This window comes from Phacochoerus africanus, chromosome 13 (genome assembly GCF_016906955.1).
Source record: "Phacochoerus africanus isolate WHEZ1 chromosome 13, ROS_Pafr_v1, whole genome shotgun sequence".
Lineage (NCBI taxonomy): Eukaryota > Metazoa > Chordata > Mammalia > Artiodactyla > Suidae > Phacochoerus > Phacochoerus africanus.
This window is the reverse complement of record NC_062556.1, coordinates 66,239,465-66,265,270: the sequence shown is the minus strand read 5'-3', so window position 1 is coordinate 66,265,270 and position 25,806 is coordinate 66,239,465. Positions and strand designations below refer to the sequence as shown.

General features: G+C 41.0%; 1 protein-coding gene and 1 long non-coding RNA gene across 14 annotated transcripts in view; one reads left to right on the top strand and one right to left on the bottom strand.

Annotated features, from left to right (window-relative positions):
- Positions 1-25,806, top strand: part of LOC125113452 (uncharacterized) — an 82,848-nt gene that overhangs the window by 23,258 nt on the left and 33,784 nt on the right. The window lies entirely within an intron of this gene.
- Positions 12,798-25,806, bottom strand: part of MBNL2 (muscleblind like splicing regulator 2) — a 159,340-nt gene continuing 146,331 nt past the window's right edge. For all 8 annotated transcript variants that reach the window (XM_047756178.1, XM_047756177.1, XM_047756171.1 and 5 more), the window contains one exon: positions 12,798-15,555. In XM_047756178.1, the coding sequence (XP_047612134.1) occupies positions 15,541-15,555 (15 nt within the window). In that variant the 3' untranslated portion in view covers positions 12,798-15,540. The remainder of the gene's footprint in view (positions 15,556-25,806) is intronic.

The following is a 25,806-nucleotide window of genomic DNA, read 5'->3' as shown; positions in this document are numbered from 1 at the left end:
TGGGGACGGTATAGTTCCAATTCAAGAGGGAGAGTTAGTGACCTAGACGGGTTCACAAGGGTCTCAGCTGTGTTGTAAGGACATTATGTATTAGGCTGCAAGGAATGTACCTGGTCATTTGCTCTTTTGTTCTGTATACCGTTTTAATGCCTTACCTATGCCACAATACTTTTCTAAAATGAAAAGAGTAAATCGGAGATGAAGAAATGCAGATGGCAAGTGAAGAGAAGGGAAGAAGGTGGGAGCCTGTGCTCTGTTTTTTGACACCCAAGTGATTTGGAGGCATTGAAAGGTTTGTGCATGTAGGTAAACTGACATGTGAAACTGCAGAATTACGAGCTCAAACTCAATATATTCATCTTTGTGAAGTAATATTTATCATTTGGTCAGCACCAGTAATAGTCTGAGTCATGTACAATTTGGAATTATGTTGAATTAAATCATTAAGAAGCAAAAGCTCAAAATTATTTTTCTCTTTATATTCTTAGTCTCTAATGCAGCTTTTTGAGAAGAACCAATACTATACCTTTAGAAAAGTGATCAAAATTAAACATACTGAATCACTGAAAATATTTATAAAGGACATTCCTCCAAAGAAGCTATATTTGATGATATGAAGATCTCTTAAAACCGGTGGTCCAAATGTAGATTTTGTGTGTGTGTGTGTATGTGGTCAAATTTCTTTGTTTATTGTTTTCAATTCCAGACACTAAACTGGGTATCTTTACATATTCCATTTAATTTATTCATCATAAAACTTTCAAAAATGAAAGAACTCATCAACAACACTCATATCTCTTTAGAGCGATGGGATAGATATTCTAAAATGTGTGTTAAAAATTATATGCTTTAAATGTCTCCCGTTTAGAACTAAATCAGTCATTTTCCAAGTAGGGTACAGTATGTTCTGTACTAAAGGAAAACCCCTGCTTGGAACAAAGGTGTTACTGAATAGCTCTGCCAGAGACCTTTATTTCAAAGGCAGAATTTTATTTCACAGGAAATGCGAATATGAAAGTATTTTACTAGTAATTAGCTTTTAAAATAGCAGCTTCATTTTCTTCATTTATGATTGGGAGCTAGACATGGAATTTGTGGGGTTTTTTCCCCTGACTTGCATGAAATTGTTAGGAACATGTCGTATTCTAGCTAAGAAGCAAGAAGACAATACCAAACTTGGTTATCGCCTGAGACGGCACCTGCAGAATAGTCTTGAGGGGACAGTAAACCCAGAAGATAAGTAAATACTTAGCAGGTGCTGTCCCAGTCTGGACACCCTGCCCCCCCCCACATTCATCCTCATCTCCAGTGGGAAATTTAAAAGAATTAGTAACCATAATAGCATCAATTAACTGTTCAATCTTAATAGTTAATTAATACATTAATTAATTAACTTAAAATCTTAAGATCTTACTTCCGTCTTACTGTCCCCATTTAGAGATGGTAAAACCGAGGCACAGAGCGCTTAAGGGTCTTGCAAAGGCCACAGTTAATAGTGGCCGGAGTCAAGCTCTTAAACCCAGACAATCTGATTTCAAAGCTACCCACTTAAGTGCCATGCTACATCTCTTGTCATATTGAAAGACGTTAGCCTTGGGCATTAGTGTGTGTTACTGGTACAGGCAGATCCCATCATGGTTTCTGTTCCTACCCCTGGTTGTTGTTATTGCTGATAAGTTGGGCCTTAGATCTTTACTCTCTGGCCTTTACCTATGAACATTTTCTACTGGGTAATATCAGACAGTTTTCTAAAGATACCAATTTAAATTCTCAACACTACATGTATGTCTTGCTCTACATTTAAATTTTTTGCTGACCTGATAGTTGTGACATGTTGTCTTGTGGTTTTAAATTGCATTTCCATGATTATTAATGCAGTGGGGAATTTTTCACGTGTTTTCGGGCTATTTATATTTCCTCTTCTATGAAATGCCTGTTCATGTCTTTTGCCCATTTTTATTTTAAGTCGTTTGTGTTTTTTCTGTTGATGTGTAAGAATCCTTTACATAGTCCAGATACTAATTTTTATCTCTTATGTGTGCGTGTATATCATATACCTTCTCTTAGTTTGTTCTTCTCTTTGATAAAGAGAACTTAATTTTAAAGGAGTTAAATTTATTGATTTTTTTTCCTTTATGCTTTTGAGCTTTTAAAAGAATTTAATACATCTTACCCTATCCCAGAGATGATAAAATGCATTGTCTTCTTAAAAATTTATATATTTGTCCTTTAAATTTGGTGTTTAATCTAATTGGAATTGATAACCTTCATGTATGGTGAGAGGTATGGATCCAATTAAAATTTTTTTTTTTATCCATTGGATAACCAAATGTCCAAGGACCATTTATTGCACAGTTTCCCTACTCGCCCTGATTTTCTAAGTCCCTCTGTCACTGTCATGAGTCAAGCTTCCTTCTAAGTGTGGACTGTTTCCGGCCCTTCTGTTTTGTTCCATTGGTCTACCTTGTTTGACACCTTATCAATTCCACCCTGTCTTCGTTGCTACCGCTTTATTAACGAGTTCTGATGTGGACTGGGAAAGCCCTTACCTTACACTCCTTTGGCATTTTTAGTTCTTTGCTTTCCCATATACATTTTAGAGTCAGTTTGTCAGATACCATAAATAGTTAGTGTTTTGATTGGATTGTATTAGAGCTATAGTTTAATATGGGGGAAGTGACACCTTAACGATACTTTTTCCTGTTTGTGTACCTGGGATATCCCTGTTTATTAGTCTTTCAAAAAAGTTGAAAATTTTTCTCAAAAAATCTTTGTACATCTTTTGTTAGATTAATTCCTAGGTATTTTCCTATTTGTCACTTGTACCTTGCTTATAGACTTATTTTTAAATTGCTTTTGGGTACGGTTACACGATTTTTATTTATTTTGTGGCAGGGATGACCTTGCTTATTATCATTAAAGGGGTCTCCCTTTCTTCTTGGACACACATCTTTCTTCTCGGCCTTCCTTCCAATTAGGGGCAGCTGCATGACCGACTCCTGGCAAATGGGATGGGGGCAGTGGTTAGGTAGGCCACACTGAGGCCTGGCCCATAAAAACTTCCCCTGTAGCTCCCCACTCCTTCCCTGGAAACTGCTGGGTGTTGGTGCCAGGAAGACTTTGGAATGATGTCCACAGGGTGACATCTCTATTTGGGTCCCCAGGTGACTAGTAGCATGGATCCCCATCTTGCACCTGCTCCCATTAAATTAGCTTTACATGATGGGTATTAATTTTTATTTTGTTAGGCCGCTGAGCTATGTCTATTACAGCAAATAAGATTGTCTTAGCTGATGCATGTAAATTCTAATGCTGGCAATTTGTTAAGTACATTTGTTAATCTAAATATTTATCTGGTGATTGTGTTTTCCACATAAAATTACATCATTCATAAATAATGAGCTTTGCTTGCTTTCCTATTTTTTACAGATTTTTTTCTCTCTTGTGCTACAGTACCAGCTAAGACTTCCTGTACAATGTTGAATCAAAGCAACAGTAGTTTGGAAGTTGCCTTATTCTCGATATTCAGGGGAGTTCTTTTACTATTTTACCATTTATGGCTATGCCTGGTGTAATACTGTATATATCCTTTATCAGGAAATGGAAATTCTCTTTTTATTACTAATTCATCTAGATATTTTTAAATTATAAATGGATGTTATTTAATGTAATGGTATATTTGCATCCTTGGGGAGGTCATGTGTTTTTCTTCATTAAACTGATAATGTGTTCATGTATCTATTTTCAATGAGTGACTTGTCCATAATTTTAGCTTTCATTTATTGTCCTTTCCTGATTTTATTATTACTTTGGTATTAATAGGAGGTGTGGGCATGCTTCTATTGTTCTGTCACCTGAAAGAATTTGTATAAAATTAGATTCTTTGTTTCTTAAATGTTTGGTAAAAATTACCTGTAAAGTTGGCTGTGCCTGGTAGTATCTGTGTGTGTGTGTGTGTGTGTGTGTGTGTGTGTGTGTGTGTGTGTGTGTGTGTATGATTAATTTTTAACCACTGATTCAGTTAGTTTGATTGATTAGTAGATCATAGAATCTACTTTTCTATTTCTTTTTGGGGTAGTTTTGTTAACTCTGCTTTCCTGAGATTGTACTGGCATGAATTATGCAAAATAGCCTTTTCCTATCCTTTAAATACCACAGCTTTAATGATGTCATTTTACATTTATTATGTTCTTTTTTCTTTGTCTTTTTTGTCTTTTGAGGGCTGTACCCGTGGCATAAATTATGTTCTTTGATTTATGCCTCCTATCTTTGTTTCCTTGATGAATCTTGTCAAATCTTGTCCATTGCATTATTCTTGTCAGGCCACTATATTTTTGCTTTCTGGATCCTCTACATTATATCCTTAGTTTCTATTTTAGGGAAAATTTCTCTTCCGTATATTATGCTTTTCTTTTTACTTTCTGGGGACTTACACTGATTTTTTTCTAGCTTCTTTTTAGATTTTTTTTTTTTTTTTGTCCTTTTTAGTGGCACATGAAAGTTCCCAGGCCAGGGGTCCAATTGGAGCTGCAGCTGCCAGCCTGCACCACAGCCACAGCAACCCAGGATCCGAGTCACATCTGTGATCTACACCACATCTCATGGCAACGCCGGATCCTTAACCCCCTGAGCGGAGCCAGGCATCCTCATGGCTACTACTAAGGCGCATTACAGCTGAGCCATAAGACGAACTCCCTTTGTCTAGATTCTTGATTTGGATGCTGATTTGTTAATTTTGAGTCTTTCTTGATGTAAATATTTAAGACTATGTAGTTTCCTTTATCATTTTATTTACCTCTTTAAAGGTTTTTTTTTTTTTTTTTCCTTTCTTTTAGGGCTGTACCCGCCGCATATGGAGGTTCCCAGGATAGGGGTCAAATCAGAGCTACGGCTGCCAGCCTACACCACAGCCACAGCAACATAGGATCAGAGCCACGTCTGTGACCTACATCACAGCTCATGGCAATGCTGGATCCTTAACCCATTGAGCGAGGCCAGGGATCGAACCCCAAACCTCATGGTTCCTAGTCGGATTCGTTTCTGCTGCGCCACAACGGGAGTTCCTACCTCTTTAAAGTTTATGTATATTTCATTATTATTTAGTTCAATACTTTCTAATTTCCATTATTCTTTCATTTAGAAGGCTCTTAAAATTACTGAACATAGTTTCTATTTACTTTATCATGAATTTCTAACAGCTGCATTTTTTTTTATCGGAAAAATGTAATTGGATATGCAGTACTTGCAAGTTAGTATTGAGGCTTGCATTAGTGGCCTGGCACAGAATGAGTTTTTAAAAATGTTTCCTATGTGCAAGAAGATAATGGACAGTACTTAATTTTTGAGTTCTGTGTTTTTTAGGTCAAGCATGTAGGCAGTATTCTTTAAATATTCCAAATATTTTCTCATGTACTTGATCTTGCCTGATCAGTCAACAACTAAGCAGATATCTAGGTCTCCTATTATCGTGAGGCTCGCTCATAGTTCTATCAATTTTTGCTTATATTCAATTTTTTGCTTATATGTTTTGTGTTTATGTTGTTGTGTGCCTACCAGTATAGAATTGATTTTTCCTGGTGAACTGACCATTTGATCATTAAAGACTGGCCTTTAAAATCTCTATCATTGCTCTTGGCTTTAAAATTTGTTTTTATGGAGTTCCTGTCATGGCTTAGTGGTTAATGAACCCGACTAGTAACCATGAAGTAGTGGGTTTGATCCCTGGCCTCGCTCAATGGGTTAAGGATCTGGTGATGCCGTGAGCTGTGGTGTAGGTTGCAGACACGGCTCGGATCCCACATTGCTGTGGCTGTGGTGTAGGCCGGTGGCTACAGCTTTGATTCGACCCCTAGCCTGGGAACCTCCACACGCCGTGGGTGCAGCCCTAAAAAAGACAAAGGACAGAAAGCAATTATTTTTATGATATTAATATAGTTATATCAGCTTTCTTTTGGTTCGTTTTTTCTAGTTTCTCTTCAATCATGCTTTGACTTTTCAGCTTTCTATGTATTTATGTTTTAGGTATGCTTATTATAAACATCATGTACCTGTATTTTTAAAAAAATTCAGTCTGGCCATAATATATTAAGTAGTTCAGTCTTTATACTTATTGTCATTAACGATATTTATTTCCACTATCTTCTTTTGTCATTTCTATGTATTTTCTTTTTTTCTCTCTTTTTGTTTCCCTTTTCCCATGTTCTTTTGGATAGCTTTTTTTTTTTTCTTAATTTTTTTTTCCATTTGGAAGTTGTACTCATCATACTTACTCTTAGTAGTTAACTTGGAATAGTGTCTTTGAAACTGTGAGTTGTGCAAATAATTCTGTGGGTATCGACCAGGACTTTAATAAAAGGGCATGGAAGAGAATAGTTAAATGGAATAGTAAGTGTCTAGTTAGGGAAATACTGTTTTCGTGATAATATTGTTTCAGATATTTGTTTCAAAAAATATATATATATATATGGGGAGTAGAGCTTAGAACAGAGCTTGTTATTACTGCCTCTTTTGGCCCCACTGGTCTACTGGTTTTGTTAGACTGCCATCTGCTTCCTTAGCCAGATGGCAGCATCCTGTAGAGCCGTATTGGGGTTTGAAGCAGTAGAAAAAAGTGTGTGCCCTTTTCAGAATTTGTTCTCATGTGCAAAGTATATATACTTTTCAAAATATCCTCTTGTATTGTGGACCAAGTGAAGAAAGTTAATGAAAGGTGAGCAGTTTAAAAACAAGACTATATAGAAAGCCTCTGTGGCCCAGCCTGCTGTTAGGCCAGCGTCTGGCCTCGTAAGTCCGCCCAGCGGAATGGACAGTCCTCACTGCACAGTGACACAGGGTGGCACGTCAAACAAACAGTGACAAACAGTCTTGGTTCACAGTTTTGATATTTCATTCATCATGGACTTTTCCCCATTAGTTTTGATTTTCAGAATATTACACTAATAATATTCTTTACCTGGATTCCTGGGTTTTTACTGGCTGCCCGAGGTGGGCTAGGAAACATCAGTCCAGCCCTGCTGGCTGCGCAGGCCTTCAAGGCTCTGGCTGCAGGTCTGCTCTCTGCCTGGAACAGGCCAGTCTTGCTTTTGGCTTCCTGTGCCACGTGGAGACTCCAGTTTCCTGGAGTTGGGCATGTGCCGCCAGACAAAGGGTAGATTTGGTGCTAGCTCACATTAAAATTTTCCCATTTTTTTTTTCAGTCTCTGATCAGTTCTTACTTTCCTGATAGCTCCACAGTGCATGTAAAAGAGCTGTTTTTAATATCTTTGTTATTTGTCAGCTTTCTTTGTTCTTTTCCTCCAGAGTTTCATTCACTGTATTTGTTCTCCTGAGGCCCCAGCAATGGAAGTCTGGAAGGTTCCTTACCACAGGATATCCAAAGATGAGTTGTCTGCTGAGTTCACCCAGTGCCTGGGTGATGACTAGCAACTGGTTTACCTAATTCCACGGTGAGGCACCCAGGCTATCTCATCAACCTTGCCAAGGAGCAGGGCTGGCAGGCTGTCCGCCTAGAACATGAGGCATATAGAGAAACTCCTTTCAAATGGCAAACGGCTCAAAGTCTGGCTGTCTTTCAAAGACAGCACAAACTTTGATGTTCCAGGCACAGTTCTAAGGGTTTTGTGTATGTTAACTCACTGAATTCTCAACAGCTACCTTATGTGGTACATGCTATTATTAATCGGCTCCTTTTTACAGAGAGCCAAACCCATCTGGAGGTTCACTCTCTGCCCGTGGTCCCCCAGACAGAGCGTGGAGAGCCAGGGTTTGAGCGCAGCCCACTCGGCTTCCAGTGCCCCGCTCTCGAGCTCTGCGCTGCCCTGCCTCACGTGGCGGGGTTCGCCCAGACCCACGGTCAGCGAAGGGCTCCCCAGCTGACCTGGTTTCCGCTCTTCGGCAAGCGGCTCACATGGGTCGAATGTATGGCCGGGATGGTCCCCGTGTCCTCAGCTGGCCATCAACTCATGCACTAAATATGCTCATTGATTCCTGTGAAGATGTTTCCCAGGGCAAAGCCACCCAGGATGTGGTTTTGATTCAGAACCTACCGATGACTCCGGGAGTTGGGATAATCTCGGCATCGATGCCAGGCGTGTGTTTCCTGATGACGCCGGGCTGTCCTAACGGGGGCTTGGGTCAGGAGTGCCTGTCGCCTGCGGTCATTCCTGAGCGCCACCCGCTGCGGCTTGTCCATGTCATGACCGAGGGAGAGGGATCACTGCAGTTAGTCTGAAATGGCTCTGATGGGCCCAACAGGCTGCTTGCCAGCGCCTTAGACGCCTGTGTTCTACAGCCACATCTGGCCCCGGAGCTGTATTTACCGAAGGCACACTTAATGCGCTCTGTTCTAACCTTATATGAAGATACTTGGCTTCCAAAAGAACCCATTTGATTTTTTTTTTTTTTCTGATTTCCTTTCAAAGAGGTAGTGACAAAGAACTCAGGAATGTAAATGACTGAGAGTGAAAATGCGGACCCAGTGAAACATGGCTTTCGCTAGTGCCTTTAAAAAATAAAAGTTCTTTCCTCTGGAAATATGTGAAAACTTGCCATTTTGAGAATCCACAGTGAAACATACTTGAGTTTTGACTTCTTTCTTCCTCTTCTTCTTCTGTGATGAATTCAGTGTGCTCTCAGGCAAGACACTTTGATAGGCAAATAATTTTTTCATCAAAAAGAATCAAATTATGGTTTGGAATATATTTCTTGCACCAGTTTAAAAGGAAATCAAATGCTCGAATAATGGAACTAGTAAATGGTAGAGTCACCTCTCTGTTGAAGTTTGGGTTTCCTGGGAAGCAGACTTTGAGGTGGAAATTCTAGCCCATGGGGAAGGGACGCAAGCAGGATTAGGCCAGGGGAGAGGTGGTGCTGTGACAGTCCCAACAAAAGCCTCAGCCCCACGGCTGGGGAAGCTGGGGACCACGGCGCAGTATTGGCTCTGAGTTGGGCAGAGCTGTGGGCCTCGATACCTCTCTGTCAGTCACCTAGGCAGGAGCTGTGCTGAGGAACAGAGGGAGACTCTGCAGAAGGCAAGTGTCATTTGCCAATGCAATTCCAGAAGGAGACTGACAGCTGGGCTTGCCTGCTGTCACTCCTAGATGCTGGAGTGAGGGCTTCATTCCAAAGGAGGAGCTGACCGCAGGCTACCACTGCTTAGGTTTTAACATGTGTACGACTCACCTGAGCATCTGGTTAGACTGCAGATGCTGCTTCAGTGATCTGGAGGGGGCCCTGGATCCTGCATTTCTGACAAGTCCCCAGGTGCTCCTGGGGCAGGTTCAAGAACCGCATTTGGGGTAGTGAGGTGGATCCAGAGTCGCCCTGCCTTGGTGTCAGTGCCCGCTTTTCTGCAAACTTTGTGACTTTGGTTAAGTTATCTATTCTTTTTCAGTCCTCAGTGTTCTCATTTATTAATGGGTGTGCTACAATGGAATTAACCATGGAAGGTTATTGTAATGATTAATGAATCAAGATGAATCTGAAAGACTATCACAATATAAGGGCACAAAAAATATTTGATACCATTATTCTTGTAGTTAAAACCCTTGGTCTTCTTAGCCAAGCTTGACTAAGACTGCCTTAAAAGACTGTATAAACCTAAAATATATTTGAAAATCAAAATTACAAAGTAAATTAAATATTGAGACCAGCGAAGAACATGCTAGGCTGCTGATTTAATCACAGACTGTTGCCTCTGGTGTAGAAGTTAAGAGATCTTGTGGTCAAACTGCTACAATCCACAGCCAATCAAAACCAATCAAATGAAAGGACCCCAAGGGGCCATGAAAGGTCACCCTATATTGTGTAGGTGGGACCCTCTTGCTGAAAAGACAACAGGAGCTCTTTCGTGAATACTTTAACAGCTGTCGAAACCCATCGTTGTTAGGCTGCCGTTCTTGTGGGCCGAATTGTGTCTCAAAAAGACATGTTGAGGGAGGTCCTGTTCTGGGGCAGCAGAAACAAATCCAACCGGTATCTGTGAGGATGTGGGTTTGACCCCTGGCCTCGCTCAGTGGGTTGGGGATCTGGCACTGCCGTGAGCTGTGGTGTAGGTGGCAGATGCAGCTCTGATCCTGCATTTCTGTGGCTGTAGCTGGCAGCTGCTGCTCTGATTTGCCCCCCTAGCCTGGCAACTTGCATAATGCTGTGGGTGCCACCCTACAAAGGAAAAAAAAAAAAAAAGGCATGTTGACATCCCAACCTCCATCTTTTTTTAGGGGCTGCTTTATTTTGACTTAATGACATACTCTTATGGGGAAAAATTCAGTGGCTTTCACAATTTTTTTTATTTCAAGCGGATCGTATTGCAGTTTGATTTAAAAAGACTGAATCACACTGGAGAAATGGTTCAATTCATATTCCTTCCGTTGCCTCTGGTCCTAATAAAGAACTGGGCTCTGTCCTAAACCTAGAATAGTACTTTGCAGCCCATAGCCACAAAAATTTTTTATAAATCATTCTTGTGATATTCTTGTGATAGTGAAGAAAACCTGTCTATGTATCCTAGTAAAGCTTTCTTATGATGGCTTCATCTTAAACCTAGATGAATGCTTTCTTCTGAGTTCTTTTCTGAAATTTGGACCTGAAGGTTGCCATGTCAGCATGACTGTAGAGTTAGGACAAGGCAGGGCTTGAGGGTTCTGCTACTCTGTGTGATCTTGAAAGAGTTAGTCGATTTTCATGTGCCTCGAATTCTCATCTGCATTACAGGTATAATAGCTCCTTCGCAATGCTCAGGATTGTGGCAAGTGTAAATGAACAAAACAGAGGTACTTCCTGATTCTACCCTAGTTCATGAAAACGGCCATGTGCTTTTCACCAGCTTTGGAGGGGATGTCTGAAAGGGTTTGATTAAAATATAAGCCAAGTACCACATATGAATTTACACTGGGAGCCTGAAAGGACCCTTGAAATGGGTGGGCCTTCATTTTTCAGCTGCTGGAGCAGAGGGATCAAGTGATGCCATGTGACCCTAGGTCATGCAGTTGGAATCACATGGACAGGGGTTTTCAACTAAGCTGTGCATCTAATCACAGCTGAAGGCAGATACGAAAAGGTAGTTTTGATCTAGAATCAAGCTACTTGTCACAACAGAATCTCGCAGAAGAATCTTTGCAGTAGTTGGAACTTAGTTATTAGAATTCTCCTCAGCGACACAGGACGGACTTGTTAGAAACCGATGTGGACTGTTGAGCCCAGCGCCGGACACGTAAGCAGGTCCCTGAACATTCTCAGTTCTGCCCCTTCTCCATCCCTGCTGTCCGCCTCTCCCACCAAGAGCAGGGAGGGAGGCCCCCGCTGTGTTCCATTTTGTGCAAATCATACTGATTCACAGTGACTCAGTCCTGCCTTTGGACATAAGCCAGTCCAGCTGCAAGGACAGCCTAATAGTTCAGAGATCCTTGGATATTTGGGGGGAAGAAGAAATCATTCTTTAGTGAGCCAGTATTTCCTTCTCACTGACGTCAGAATGTTGAACTATATTTTTTTTGTTTGCCTGGCTGCCCCTAAAAGCTTTAAATTTGTTGCAAAATAACTATAGTTAATAATAAGCAGCATATACTTCTGGGTTCGAAACATCATTTTTAGTTTAGGATGCCCCAAGTTAAAATAACATCTTCCTATTGGCAGATAATTATAGAATAATTGATGTTTCATATTTAAATATCTCCTGTGCTGAAGAGATAAATTAATTTTGTCCTCTCAGGTTTAAATTTCACTTTTGATTTTGATGTAGTAGCATAAAAAGTCAGCCTACTGATGAAAATTATACTTCATAAACCAGGTGTGAAAATTTTTAATACAGTTTGTCTTAGATTTTTTTCACTTAAAATAACAACTTGTTCTCAAAACTTGGCACCTTGAACTTACTATCAACAGAGAATATTTTCTCGTGAGGAGTGACTGATGGGTTGCCAGCTTCTCTTCTGCAATTAAAGACATTGCTCATCCAAACACATAGCCAGTTTTTCAAACATCCGCAGAGGTGTGAAAGTACTTTTACCCTTGGAATTAAGAATACAAGCGCTCGCATGTGTATGTGGCTGGTCTGTGGGATGTTTGTGTTGTCTGCCCTCACGAGGGGTCTCATAACCACTCAGGGGGTCTGAAGCATCACACTTGCCTTGGACAAAGTCTTCTTCTCTCCCTGATCCTGCCTTGGCCCATAGAGGAGGTGACTTCTGCCAACCCTTGCATGACAAGGCCCGCTCCCACCTCCCTTGAGAAATACCACGGGCCCCAGAGGATGGAGAAATGAGAAGACGGAGAAGGTGCACAGCCCCTCTTAGGAGGACTCACTTGGCCAAGCACCTGCCCTCAGGGAGGATGGTCAGCTCTTGCGCTCCCCGTGGTCCAGCTGGCAGGGTGTCTGCTTAGGGCAGGACGCATCCTGCTGCCTCTTCCAGCAGCCTGAGGTCTAAGACACGTTGCCCAGTCAGGCCTGTTTTAGGGGTTAATGGGCACTTTCTTGTCTGTTAATGCAAGCGACGTTTTGCTCCCCACTTGGTTACTGATGTTCACGTCTCTTCATATTCGGACAGGAATTCTGAAGAAGAGGACTGAGGGGTGGGGTTGACGTTTATTTCTAATTTCAGAGAATACTAAAAATACTTCCCAAATGATCCTTTTAAATTGTTTTTCTTACTGTTAGGAAGCCAAGATCGAAAGCTTGCTCTTCTTTGAAGTTACCAAATGTTATCTGTGTGAATGTGAAAACCATTTTGTTTGGCTAATTACCAACCTAGCTCAACAACAACAAACGACAACAGCAACCACAAAAGGAGGACGACGAGAAATCCTTTTAAATGCTTCTTTTATTTCATTGGTTGTACATTGGGTGAGTGAACTATTACAACCAAAACAGAATTGATACAAATTAGACTCCTGTTTACACTGTAAGGTAATGAATGAAGGAATTCTTTAAGTGTTACAGAAAGATTTAGTAGAAATGTTACCAGTGGTATGGCTCAAAGAATATTTCGGTGAAGTGCTGTTATATCCTGAAAACCAAGAGTGAAATGCAGTCCCGTACAAGTGGCGAGTTCATCTCTTAACTACAGTATTGGTTGAATTGCTATCTTCATGTCTTGGATATTGGTGATTTTGTTTTTGTAATTAAACAAAGCATTTAAGATTTATTCATCATAGTCAGACTTCTGAATATAAACAAACTTTTGGCAAATAATATTTATACAGAAAAATAGTTTTAGATCCTCTCAAATCCCAGAATTATTCTATAAAATTACATTATAAATAAATAAAAAGCAAAATCTGTTGTACATATATTTGTACATCTATGCATTTGCCTTGCCTCCTCCTTATTGTAAATGACATATTTATGACTCTTTGCATATTATAATCACAATTCTGGAAAATGGATATCATAGTAAAAATACAGTCTTCTATATTTGCTTGGGGGTACAGGTGATGTTTTTGATGCTCCATTATTAAAGGGCTGAAAGTAGTTGTGTGCTAATAATTTTTAAAATCAAAATCATGAAGCAAAAGAAAAAAAGAGACAATGTTACAACAATTAGTCTACAAAAATATTTCAGGGATTCCCATAATTTACCTTTTAGTAATGTATACTCTGTTTTCAATGAGTTTGAGTTAACAAAGAAAAAAAGAAAAAAAGGTTGCATGTTTTAGGCAAGTTGTAGCATAACTACATTGTTATAGTTGAGAAAGTTACAAATATCAATAATACATAAAGATGAAACTACCAAAGAAATACAAGTTAGATACTTTTCCACAAATTAAAACAAATGTAAAGATACAAGCACTATGTAAGATTACACTCAGAATGTGGTTTTCTTTTGGTAGAGTTATCAAACCTACGATATAAGTCGTCATTAGACTTTGACCAACATTAATTAAAGTGGCAGATTGCTTTTTTCCTCAAACAAAAATGATATGGTTGGTGCATGTAGTTTTCAGAACAGACGATGATGCCAAAATTTAAAATATTTTACATTCAATCTCAAAAGTCAAAATACTTCAATCACTAATATGTTCACAAAGAAAATGGATGTTTTAAACAATTACACATAATAGTCATTTATAACAGCTGTTTTGTTTTTAAACAATAATTTAAAAACTATGTAGGTACTGTATAGGCTATGTGCAACATATAAAATGTGAAATATGAAATATTTGGTACGATAGTGCTTAAAATAAACTTTAAAACAAACTTTCTGAACAAAATTTAATTGTATCGCTATTACCTTGAAGATCAACCAAGTATTTAAAAAAGTAAACAACATTAAAATATGTTTCATCCATATATAGTATATATATGTATGTGTATATATAATATGTATGTACTTGTATTAAAGTTTTTTATACTTTTGAGACATAAAATATGCTGTAAGGTGAAAGAATTAAAAGAACTATTTTTTCCATGCTGTAGTCAGTTACAACCCTTAAATCCAACTTTTGAAATGCAAAACAGTGATGGATGTTTTTAAAAGTGAAACTATCTACTTTTTGCTTACATAGTAATTTAGATTAAAGTCACAGTCAAATTTTCAGTGACTAAACGCAAACTTACTTAAATTAGAATATTATACAGATCTCCTCACCTACAGCTTCCTTGTTTGACTAGGTTTTTAGTTTAGAAGCGTTATTATTCTGTAACAGGCAACCGGATAGTGAATTTGAAAGACTAATCCCTTTGATTAGACTGTTGGCATGGGCCTCTCATTCTTGTCAAGCTGGATGAAGTCTGGCAAAATCTAGGCACTTCTACAAAGTCTCTCTTATAAAACAACTTTAAAAATATACTTGTAAAATAATACCTTCAAGACTTTGTTTGGTGGGGTATGAAGCTCATACCGTGCAAAGTTTCTTTTTCAATCTACTTAATGTTATTCTAGAATCACACGATTCAATGCGGCATCTCCAGGCAAACCAAACACCACACTTTGATGTGTCCCCAGTACTTGTGCTTGAATTTCCATTCCGATTTTAGACCTGCAGGGCAGGTCATGGTTTTACTTCACTTCTCATCTTTGCTGCAGCATTCGTGTTGTCAAGAAGTGAAACACAGCTTTGATCCAGTGGGTAAATGAAATGACAGTAATTGAAGTTAGACTCGAACCTGCCCTTGGAGTAGGTTGTTTAAACTAATGCTAACTGTTTTATTGCTAACTTGGAAATAGTCTCAGTCAAAATGAGCAAATTGGTTGGACTTTCTGCCTCGGCTATAGTTATGGAGATAAGACAATATTCCTAGGACAGAAACTATGTTTAGAAACCCTTTAAAAGTCAACTTTATCCTTTATGTCTTTAAACATCACAGCTGGTCTCAGGTAGTTAACTATCTTAGGTTGGAGTATACTAAGCATACCGTATTTAATACTCATATATGATATAGCAGCACTAGCTTCTTAGAGTTGTGGTCTGTCCAGAAGAACTACATCTTTATTTAGCATGCAGTTTGTGGCAATTCTATTGAGGAGGAAACAGGATAGTATGTACAGTAACAATGTTTAGTTATTCTCAATGCAGATTCTTGGCATTCCATTCCGTTTCTGCTGATTATTTCAGAATGATCTGTTAGAGAAAAAGACAAGCGGGATTTAGACGTCCTTCTGTGAGGGAAAACAGCTAGTTTAAGTTTTACTCTTTGAAAACAGACAGTTGAAAACAGGGACTTCTGCCCTTTCCCGTCATTTTGATGCAGCTACAATTCTGTGCAATCCCCACCCTTCATGCTGAAAAATTTCACACTGAAGCCCGGCTGCTCTGTGGCCACTCTAAATAGTGACTCAAAGGCACAGTGTGTTTTGTAAAACTGTGACTGCGCATGTGTGGGCATGCAGTGTGGTTAGACCTTCATCTCCTAATTTTTAGTTCTGGCTTCACATCTCTTTATAATACATTCAATCAGTCATTCAATTAATGTTTGCTAATGTGATCAGGAAGTCGAATCAAAGAATTAGTTCGTGTGTGAAAGGTTATTTGTAAAGATTAAATATAACTATTTTAAAGTGCGTAACAAATTAAGTATAATTTGTCTACTAACTTGCATTTATAATTCAAAGAGGGGTTCCCATCAAAAGTACTTTTGCTCCCAAGCTACAGTAACACCTAGTTTCAAATTCAGGGATTAAGTGGCTCATATTAAAGAAAAAAGAAATAACATTCTAATAAGGCAGTTCAAACAGTCTTAATAATGCCAAAAGCAAAGATAGAACTAAATTCTCAAGTGCAAACCGGGGTCCCTGGAGTGTGATCTAAGTTTAAATCCAACTCCACAACTTTACAAAGGATGGGCGTGTGCCCATGTGACCTAGTCCTCTACACGTCAGCTTAAAAGCCAAGCTTCTGACGCATTCCAACAAAAACATTTATTCTTTGTGTAATGCTTTGACCAAACTGTGCAATCCATAAACAAACATTTTGTTTATTAAACAGGCAAGCGTCTTTGTTTAGGAAATAACCAGTAAAAATTCTTTAGGGTCAACATCAGCTAATATTCCTACACACTGGGATCCAATTCCCAATAAAAGCCTCATTTCTGCAAGTGTAATTTCTTATCCCATTATGTTCAAATTGATACATGTGACTGTTTTTAAGTGGGAATTTTTGCAGTTTACATAAAATAGTTTTAGTAATACAGTTAAATAATTTCTCTCGTGAAATGAGTATCCTTTATTTTACTGCAACATAGAGATGTGTATGGAATTGATTAAAACAGAGGAAAAAATTATATATGTTATATGTTTACACTAAATGGAAACTCAAAAACTTTGGATAACATCATCCCTTGTTTTCCAAAAAGCCCTAGGAATTTAAAATCAATTAGGGAAAAAATATTTCACGTACTGATATATAAAATAAAAATACTAATGAGATATAATGATCTATATGTGAATATTATCATAGTATCTTTGAATAGTCATTGCAAATAGCTAATATTCAAATTATTCAGGTGGTTATATTACAACTTCACTTTTAGATTTAGATATTTTATTATTAAATAGGAATTATTCTAGTTTATCCCTTCGCTTCAATCCCGTCTGTATGGTTTGCAAATAAGAATGGGCCCCAGGAGATCAAATCATGTCCTGGTTTTCTTTTTTCTTTCTTTTTACTTCAGCAAAAGTCTTCTCTAAAATGTTTACGGAAAACAAATTTGCACTTTCTTAAACTGATATATAACAACATATTCTTTAGAATATATTCACATTCTTGCTTATTAACTGAAGTGAAAATGCCATATAGAATGAAATGCCTAACCACCTGGAAAGAAAAAGTATCCTACAGACCAGCAATGGGCAAATCTGTATTCTATCACAGAAATTATTATAACAATGCTGTGGACTTGAGTTTGACAGACAGCCATGTATGAGCACCCGGCTTTAACTGAGCCACAAACCAGCCTTGAAGTTAACTAACAGCATTAACTGGGCTCAGCCGTACTGCTCTTCCCGCTGCCCAGGCTGCACACAACCCATTTATACGGATAAAGACATATAAGAAGCACCTCTAGCACCCTCAGACTCTCAGCTATACTGCTACATGGCATGTAGGCCAGAAAGTCCTGGCCATACCCTGGCCTATGACTCGGGCTATCCTGAGGACTGCATGTGTGCTGTTAGAAACAATTACATTCCTAGCAGCTGTGAGCTTCAGGAGCCTCAAGAGATTTGACTTTAGAAGGTAGGAAAGCTTTGGGTGTTTCCTTTTTTTTTTTTTGTGGCAGCATTTTTCTCAAAAATACCATTTGAGTATTAATTTTTTTTCCCCAGAGAAATGCAGCTTGTTGGCACAGTCTGAATTAAATGTACTCCGGAGTGAAACACATTTTGGAAACACGGACAGACCAGAAATCCAGATGAGGACTAGTTACCAACCGAGTGCCTCTTATTTAACTACTGCCTATTTGCTTGCTGCTTCTGCTATTAGAAGACAAATGACATTACAGGTCTCAGGGCCCGGGGCGGGGCGGGGCGGGCAGTTTCCTGCAGGAAGGATGCTTGTGAGGGAAGGGGAGGGCCACGTGTGCGTGTGTTGAGCAGGAAGAGTGTGGAGAGGCAGTTTTGAGGTTAAATAGGGATCTTCTGTCTCGTTATTAACATGGCTTTTCTTTAGTCAGACTTATATTTTTGATTCACACCAAAAACCGTAACTTAAAATAAGACGCACAGGTAATTTTGTGTTACTCTGCTGCCTCTCCTTGGCGATTCTCCTCCACACCAATTCAATATGAACACATAAAATGTGTTCTAGATATGAAAACCTCTTTAGTCGCCATTGGTATTTCCATGGTCAGGAGGGCCAAAAGCTTCAGAAGTGCCTGAATATGTCGATATGGGTACAAAACATACATTCCTGAAAGAGCAGGCTTGTGTGGCCCTGGTAATGGGCTCTGAATCTGATACTGACAAGTTGTAGTTCCGAGCTGGTCCATTTTAAAGACATGGTTGGGGAAACCACAGTTCACCAAAGTGACCTCGACAGACTGGGTGTCAGGGACATCCTTCTCACCCTGCATGGGTCAAAACCGAGGCTGATGTCCAGAGCTTATTCCTCAACCTCCAGGCACTGCAGCTTGTGCTTTCTTTGGAAAGGGCAATTGAAAACTCTCCTGGAGGGAGTTCCCATTGCGGCTTAGTGGTTAATGAACCCTACTAATATCCCTGAGGACTCAGGTTTGATCCCTGGCCTGGCTCAGTGGGTTAAGGATCTGGCATTGCCGTGAGCTCTGGTGTAGGCTGCAGATGTGGCTTGGATCCTGCATTGCTCTGGCTGTGGTGTAGGCCGGTGGCTACAGCTCTGACTGGACCCCTAGCCTGGGAACCTCCATAGGCTGAGGTTGCTGCCCTAGGAAGACAAAAGACCAAAACAAAAACAAAAACAAAAACAACTCTCCTGGGGTCTGCCAGCATATGTATAAGTCAGAAATAGCTACTACACCGGGCCCCCTAAAAGTCTCCTTCCTGAAACATCATTGCCTTTATTTTACTTTAGTTTAATTTATCTATTTTTAACTTAGGGCCACACTCACAGCATATGGAGGTTCCCAGGCTAAGGGTCGAATCAGAGCTATAGCTGCCAGCCTACACCACACCCACAGCAACAGCAGATCCAAGCCGCGCCTGTGGCCTACACCACAGCTCATGGCCACAGTGGATCCTTAACCCACTGAGGGAGGCCAGGGATTGAATCTGCAACCTCATGGATACTAGCTGGGTTCTTTACTGCTGAGCCACAATGGGAACTCCTTTGTTGTAATTCTAATAGATACTCTCCTGATTTTCCAGCAGGTGCTGAGAAACTTTTATCAGAGCCTTAAGAGCTAGGTCAGCATTGCGAGTCATATTTTACAGACCTGGAAAAGACAGCATGGACAGTTTTAGTTGGCTTGCCCAATGTACCAAGTACTTGTGCCCAGCAGCATGAGCTTAGAGATGGAGCTCACTCTGCTCGCATGGCACATGCTCCTCCAGGGAGCAGTGATGGTCTGCAGTGGGGCCAGGGGGTTCCAGAGAGCAGGTCTGTGCCTCCTATGGTGCCTGTGGAGGCCAGTGCTCAGAAACCTCCTGGGAGCTCAGGAATCAGGGAAAGCAGAGGCCATGGGGGTGAGGCTTAGAGCAAAGAGAGCCTGGAGTACTGGACAGGAAGCAGCAGGGACCATCTATAGGAACCAGAGGTGTAGAAATGGCAGGTGGATTTGTGGGCTTCTGGGCCCTGCCTCTCCCCAACCGCTGCCACCGGCCACCGCCGTCTTCCCTGCCTCGGTGATCACATCCCACCCTAGGCTGCCTCCAGATGGATGCTGCAAACACGTCTGCTTACAGCTACAGAAGCGCTCACCCAATCACAGTTCTACCGCTTCAGCTTCTAAGGAGCCCTGGCAAAAACTGTATGATAGGAAAGAAACGGAGCCTATTGAAAGAGTCGTATTTCTGTTTATCTGTCTGATAAACTAGTCCCTCAAATGAGCATTATTTTATATAACACAATCATGATGAAGGAGATTAAATTATTAAAATAAGATTCTAGCTCATCTTTTATGATAAATCAAAATCTTGAACTGAAGCATTATTTTTGATTCTTTTCTCCACTAAAAGAACACACACAAATGAGAATAGCTGATGCCCACAAAAATTGGTGATTGTATTTTTGAAACAAAGACACACCTGGCCAAATCATGACTGCATTCGTGCATCTTCAGTGGACCCTCTAGTGGCAACAAGAGTACCTGTGATGCAAAGTTATCAGTTGACTGCAACAGAGGCTACTTATCCACGAGCATTTCCTAAGGGTGGCTGGATTTAAGAATTGTAACGACTGTGCCTAATCCACATCCTTAAATCACTTCTATGTGAGCCCAGTACACAACTAGTCTCATCTTTATCTACTGAAGACAAAATATGAAAGGCCCCAAAGAACACCAAATGGGTTGTCTCCACACCAGATATGTTATAAGCAGCCACTGAATAATCCCTGCATTCCCAGCAAAGTTCCTACCATTGACTCAGTGCAGGTGGCAGTCAAGCTCGTTACAAAGAGGACTGGGTTAGGCACTGCCTGGATAATAAGGCTCCTGGGGCCAGGCAGGAAAAGTGCCTAAGGGAATGGGTCAGTTGGAAGGTTGGCAGATAGAAGGGCCTGTGCCTGGAAGAGATGGGGCAGCAGCTACCCAGCCGCAGCCAAAGGTCACCTGCAGACATCCGCACTCTCTATTGCCTGACCTTTCAGTTGCCAAAAGAAGCTGGAAATTCAGCCACTGATTCACATGACTGCAAACTCTTTATGGGTCAAATACATCTTTGGGCTGAATTCAGCTATGAGCTGCCACTCTGTGTTCTCCTGGAGCCTTACTTTCTTGGAGGAGAGAGCCTCTGAGCCTGGATTGCTAATTTCCTGAGCCAAGCAGCTGCCAAGTCCGTAGGCATCATCCAGGAGAGCAGCAGTGGTGATGATGGGCAGCTCAAGAGAGGAGGTCTAACAGGGAGTTAGCCTGCAACGTTCAGACATCTGGCTTTCACCCAGAGGAACAGGGCACTTGCCTCACAGGTATCCTCGACCCAAGAAGACATTACTGCCCCGCCCTTCACTGATTGACCTGTCATGAAATATACATGTTGCCTTGTCTTCTCCAAGGTGATGATGGATTCAGACTGAGCCATCCATATGCCTTTACCTTTGGTGTGCACCTGGAAAAGACCTGACCAGAGTGTGGAAGCACAATAGTCCATGCAGAGGCTGAAACACGGAACTTGAAAGCATGAGTACCACGAACCCAACAGCTGAACTAACTAGCCTTCACTCAAGAGGGTGCAAAGAAGACAAATCAATGTATGATTCCCCAGGGCTTCGGCGGTATCAAATATCAATACCTTCTGAGTTTTCTACCTGGTGGTTGATCTCCAGGAAATGTGCATATAAATAATTTGGGAGATTGTGAGCTTCTAGAGGACTTCTAGACATGTTCACACTTCTTATATAAATGGTTCACTGTAGACATTCAGAGGTGTCAGATGAGTTATCTTTTAAAACGTTAGCTCAATATTAGATTCAGTAAGAACCCTTACTGTTTGACTTAACTGATAGGCAGAAACATTTCAGTGAAAGGACCAACTGCTTCTATGAATCCACACCACGAAATAATTAGAAAAGAGGAATAATGGCTGAGTCAAATCCTCCTGTGAATCACCACCCAGTACTACCTTGCAATGTTGAGATTGGAGAGGCAGATAAAATATACCTGACCAAGGGCTGGCGTGGCCTTGCTGAAATCTGGAGGCATCTCAATGGATCTGGGTACCACTAGCACCAGCGCTCAAGTGGACATGTCCCAGCAAGGCTGCTGCATTAGCTGGGTCCACAGCACAACTGAGCTTCCTAAGGACAGGGGCAATGTCTCAGTCCTCCTTAGATCCCTGGTAACAAGGAATGGGCTGGGCACACAGGAGGCACTTATTTACTATTGGTTGCATGGATGGGGGAATAAGAATTCACCGAGGACGTAATGCCATGGTGTTGGTATCAACAGGAGACCCAGGCATCCAGAGGTGCCTCACACATTGCAGGCAGCAAAGGAGGCAGCAAGAACCTCTGGCACAGCATATCGCTCTTACCCTGTCAGTAAAGTTAGGGATTCAGGAATATCCAAGAAAAAGAAACTCTCCTCCCACCCCTACCCCCACCCCATGTTCTACATCAATAAAAGAAGAACTGTCCCAGGCTGGGGGCAGAATCACCCAGAGGATGGAAACAGGGCGGATCCACAAAAATGCCACCTGAAGCAAACGCCTAGATCTGGTAGATTTCTGAGAAATCTTTCCCCATGGTTACAAGGTCTTCTTTCCTCAGAATCTCATCCAGAAAGGATATGTCACTATTTCCTTCAATGAAACTTAGCATTAATTAAAAAAGAGAACTGAAGGGAATTTCCTAAAAATTTGGCCAAGCTGAGGCAGCTTGCCTGCTTCTCGCCATCCCAGTGCCTTTTTCTTCTTCCTCCGCCACACGTGTTCCTCTCCACTGTCCCCGCCACATCCCTCCCCCTCCAGCCTCCGCACTGTTTGGTATTCTCTCCACCTCCATCTTCTCCAGAGCAGCCTCGATGGTCTGAGGTTCCCTGATTCTGCCTGAGAAGTGACACTTGTGAACTCTTCTGGTTGAAGCCAACGATACAAAGCAGACAGACATGTGTTCCTTTCGGGCTGCCAGAGAATTCTATGCTTAATCGTAGCACGGATTACTGCGGATCACTATACGAGGAATTACCAAAGGCAAAGGCAAATCCCTTTGGTCTCTTAGTGAACATACGCTATCGGAGTAATTCTCTCCGTATCTCTTAATGAATGAACACTTTCAAGAACTCTGTTCCATCACTATCTGCAAATTTCAGTTATAGAAAAAGTTCGAAGATAATTAGTGGTACATGAGAAGACACTTCGTAAAACAATCACATTCATCTTTGGAGGGAATGTTTTTCTGGGGGAGGGCAGTGTCTTCTAACCATCTTTGGTTTGTTTTCCAGATGGATTTTTATTTATACAGAAAAGAGATATTTTAGGGTTGTGGGAGAAAATTCTCAAGTTCTCTGACAATGAGTTTTACTCTTGAGAAGGGCAATCTGACGTGGCCACAATATTTAGCAGAATCTGGGGAGAAGTTTAGTCAGGATTACTGCTTTGCCCTCTGTCATAAATAGAAAGTTTACATTGAAAGCCTAATTCCTCTGTTTTTTTTTTTTTTTTTTTAAAGTTATGACTGCACACCAGATCCTTCGCCCTCTGCACAGGGCTGGGGATAGAACCTGCACCTCCGCAGTGAGTTGAGCTGCTGCAGTCAGATTCTTAACCCACTGGGAACCCCTAATTCCTCTATTTTCAATGATGTTTTTGTTAATGACTCACGTCTGTCTAATATTTTCCATTCTGGTACCCAGACAAAAAGATTTTTCAATATACTTTCTAATATGTGAAAAATATCATTTAAAATATTAATAATTGCGTTTTCGCCTGGAAGGCAATAATATTGGCTTCACCGAAGACTATCGACCAGTGTCCACATTGACAATATGTATTATCTGGACAGACTATATAGACAGGAATTCTTGACTTCAGTAGGATTCCACTCTTTCCATGAGTCCCTGGCACATGGAAAAATCTAGACTCTTGTGAGTATTACAGTGATGCTTGGATCATAAGCCCTTCTCCACACCAGACCCAGCTGCAATCAACCCACTTCCCTTCGGGGAATTCGGAGGATCACTCTGGTCGCTTCCGTGGTAAGATGGGAATCGAGTCCTCAGATCACCTACAAATCCATACATCCCCCGAGGGTGACCTAATGCTATACAGGAGGGGGGAGGTAAAGGCACTTGAGAGGAGACGTGTTATTCCTCATGCTTCGCCCTGATGCTGCAAGAGTGTCGAAAAGAAAATTGCACTCAGGAGTCTGAAGTGCTCGTTCAGGAAAAGGGGGTCTGTGTGCCCAGGTTTGCTCTGCGAGTGCCAGAGAAGGTCAAAACAAAAACAAAAACAAAAAAACAAAAACGTTGGATTGGAAGGGCCACACAACAGCCAGAAAAAAAGGGACGTTGGCCACTGAAGCAGCCCATCCAAGGAAAATGAGAAAGAGGGTGTTGTGAACACAGGTGGTGGCCACCCAGGCCCCGGCTGCGGCTTTTATCTTCCTGTGCATCACCTGGCCTTCGTGGCTCCAGGCCATACATCCCATTCCTACTCCATACGCCTTCCCCAGCAAACGTTCCAGTCACGGAACTAATCATGGGTTATGGTTCCTCTGGCCTCAGCAGGTGGAGAAGGTGAAGGACTTCTCTCTTACACGCTGTCTGCCGCATGGGTGAAGCAGATGCCTTGGGCATCTTTCTTGAATCTGAGAGATACAGAAATATCCATCGACATGGGATTTAGCTTCTTCCATGCTGTTAGCGCAGTATTACTACTCTTGAGAAATGTCATGAGTTAAATAGACAAATGTGGACCAGTCTGGGGACCTAGCCATCAAGTTCATCACTGTTTCTACAGAAAAAATTACTTGAGTTTCAAACCAAGTGACAAAGGGAATTCTGAACAAACACTTTAAAAATTAGGGACTGTATGCCTATTGAGGAAAGATAAATTCCTCTACTATCTCAAGAAGTAATACATAACAACTAGACCATACTATTTTAAAAATACTCTAAGATGTTATAGAATAGGTAATAAAATAGTTCTAAAAATATTGTATTTAGAGTATATACAGTGACGTGTGAAGCGTGTGAGGCCCTCTGGGAGAGTGTTTCACTGAAGGTGACCTCTGGCCATGAAGGCAGGATCTAAGAAAACTCTTTTATACCTTTAAGAAACAGTTTATGCAGCAACCGAAATGAAATTTCAAAAGCATTTACTTAAACCTGTTCTTTTCAATATGGGGTTTTGTGCCCAGTAATAAATTGAAGAATGAGGCCAAGACAAATCACAGAAACAAGCTCCTGTTGGATTCAACATTAAGCCCCTGATCCTGCTCAAGGCCCTGCTTTTATAGCCACTACCATTATGTTAGACTCAGAATCCTGGGCACAATTTGGCCGCAGTATTCATTCTAACAGTGGAGCAGAATGTATAATTCAGTCTGCTAAGAATTGGCTTTTAAGACACTGAAGGCAGAGAAGGAACCAAACTCTGGGATTCAGCAAAAAGAACGATGGGATTACTGTTAGGTGCAGGACGGGACGTATGCCTGGGTGTGCTCTGATCATTCTCACGCATTTCTCCAACGGTAGGATGGCACGGCCCACCTAACAAAATTCCCAGAGTAATTATTTTGTTTTGTTTTCTCCCTTTTTAGTTCTGCGCCTGTGTGCCTGTGTGTGTGTGTCCGAGAGACAGAAAGAGAGCTTAACGAAACCACTCAATGTGTGTAAAATACTGGTGCAAAGGAAAAATCAAAAAGAGAGATCAGGAGAGGAGTTTCAGGAGGCTTGTTTGTGCCACCAGCCAGCTCTGTGCCCCCTCTGAGCCTGTTTCTCACTCTCCTTGTACCACACTGGCACCTCTGCAGTGGTGGGTAGTTAATCGGGTGGCCATCTGTCCTCCCTGATAGCTCCTCAGAAAGTGACAGAAATATCCTGTTCTAATAGGTGGCAAAAGGGAAACCAAAGGAAGAAAGTGTACAGAGAAAGCGCCCGCCTTCGCTCTTCTTCATCACTAACAGTCCTCCTCAGAGCCCGGCGGTTAGGCTCATTCTTTCCGCCTCTCTAGTCTTTGAGGGGATCTTTAGTATACGATACTTACTTCCATCGTAATTGTTTACCTGTTGGTTTATTGCCTATTC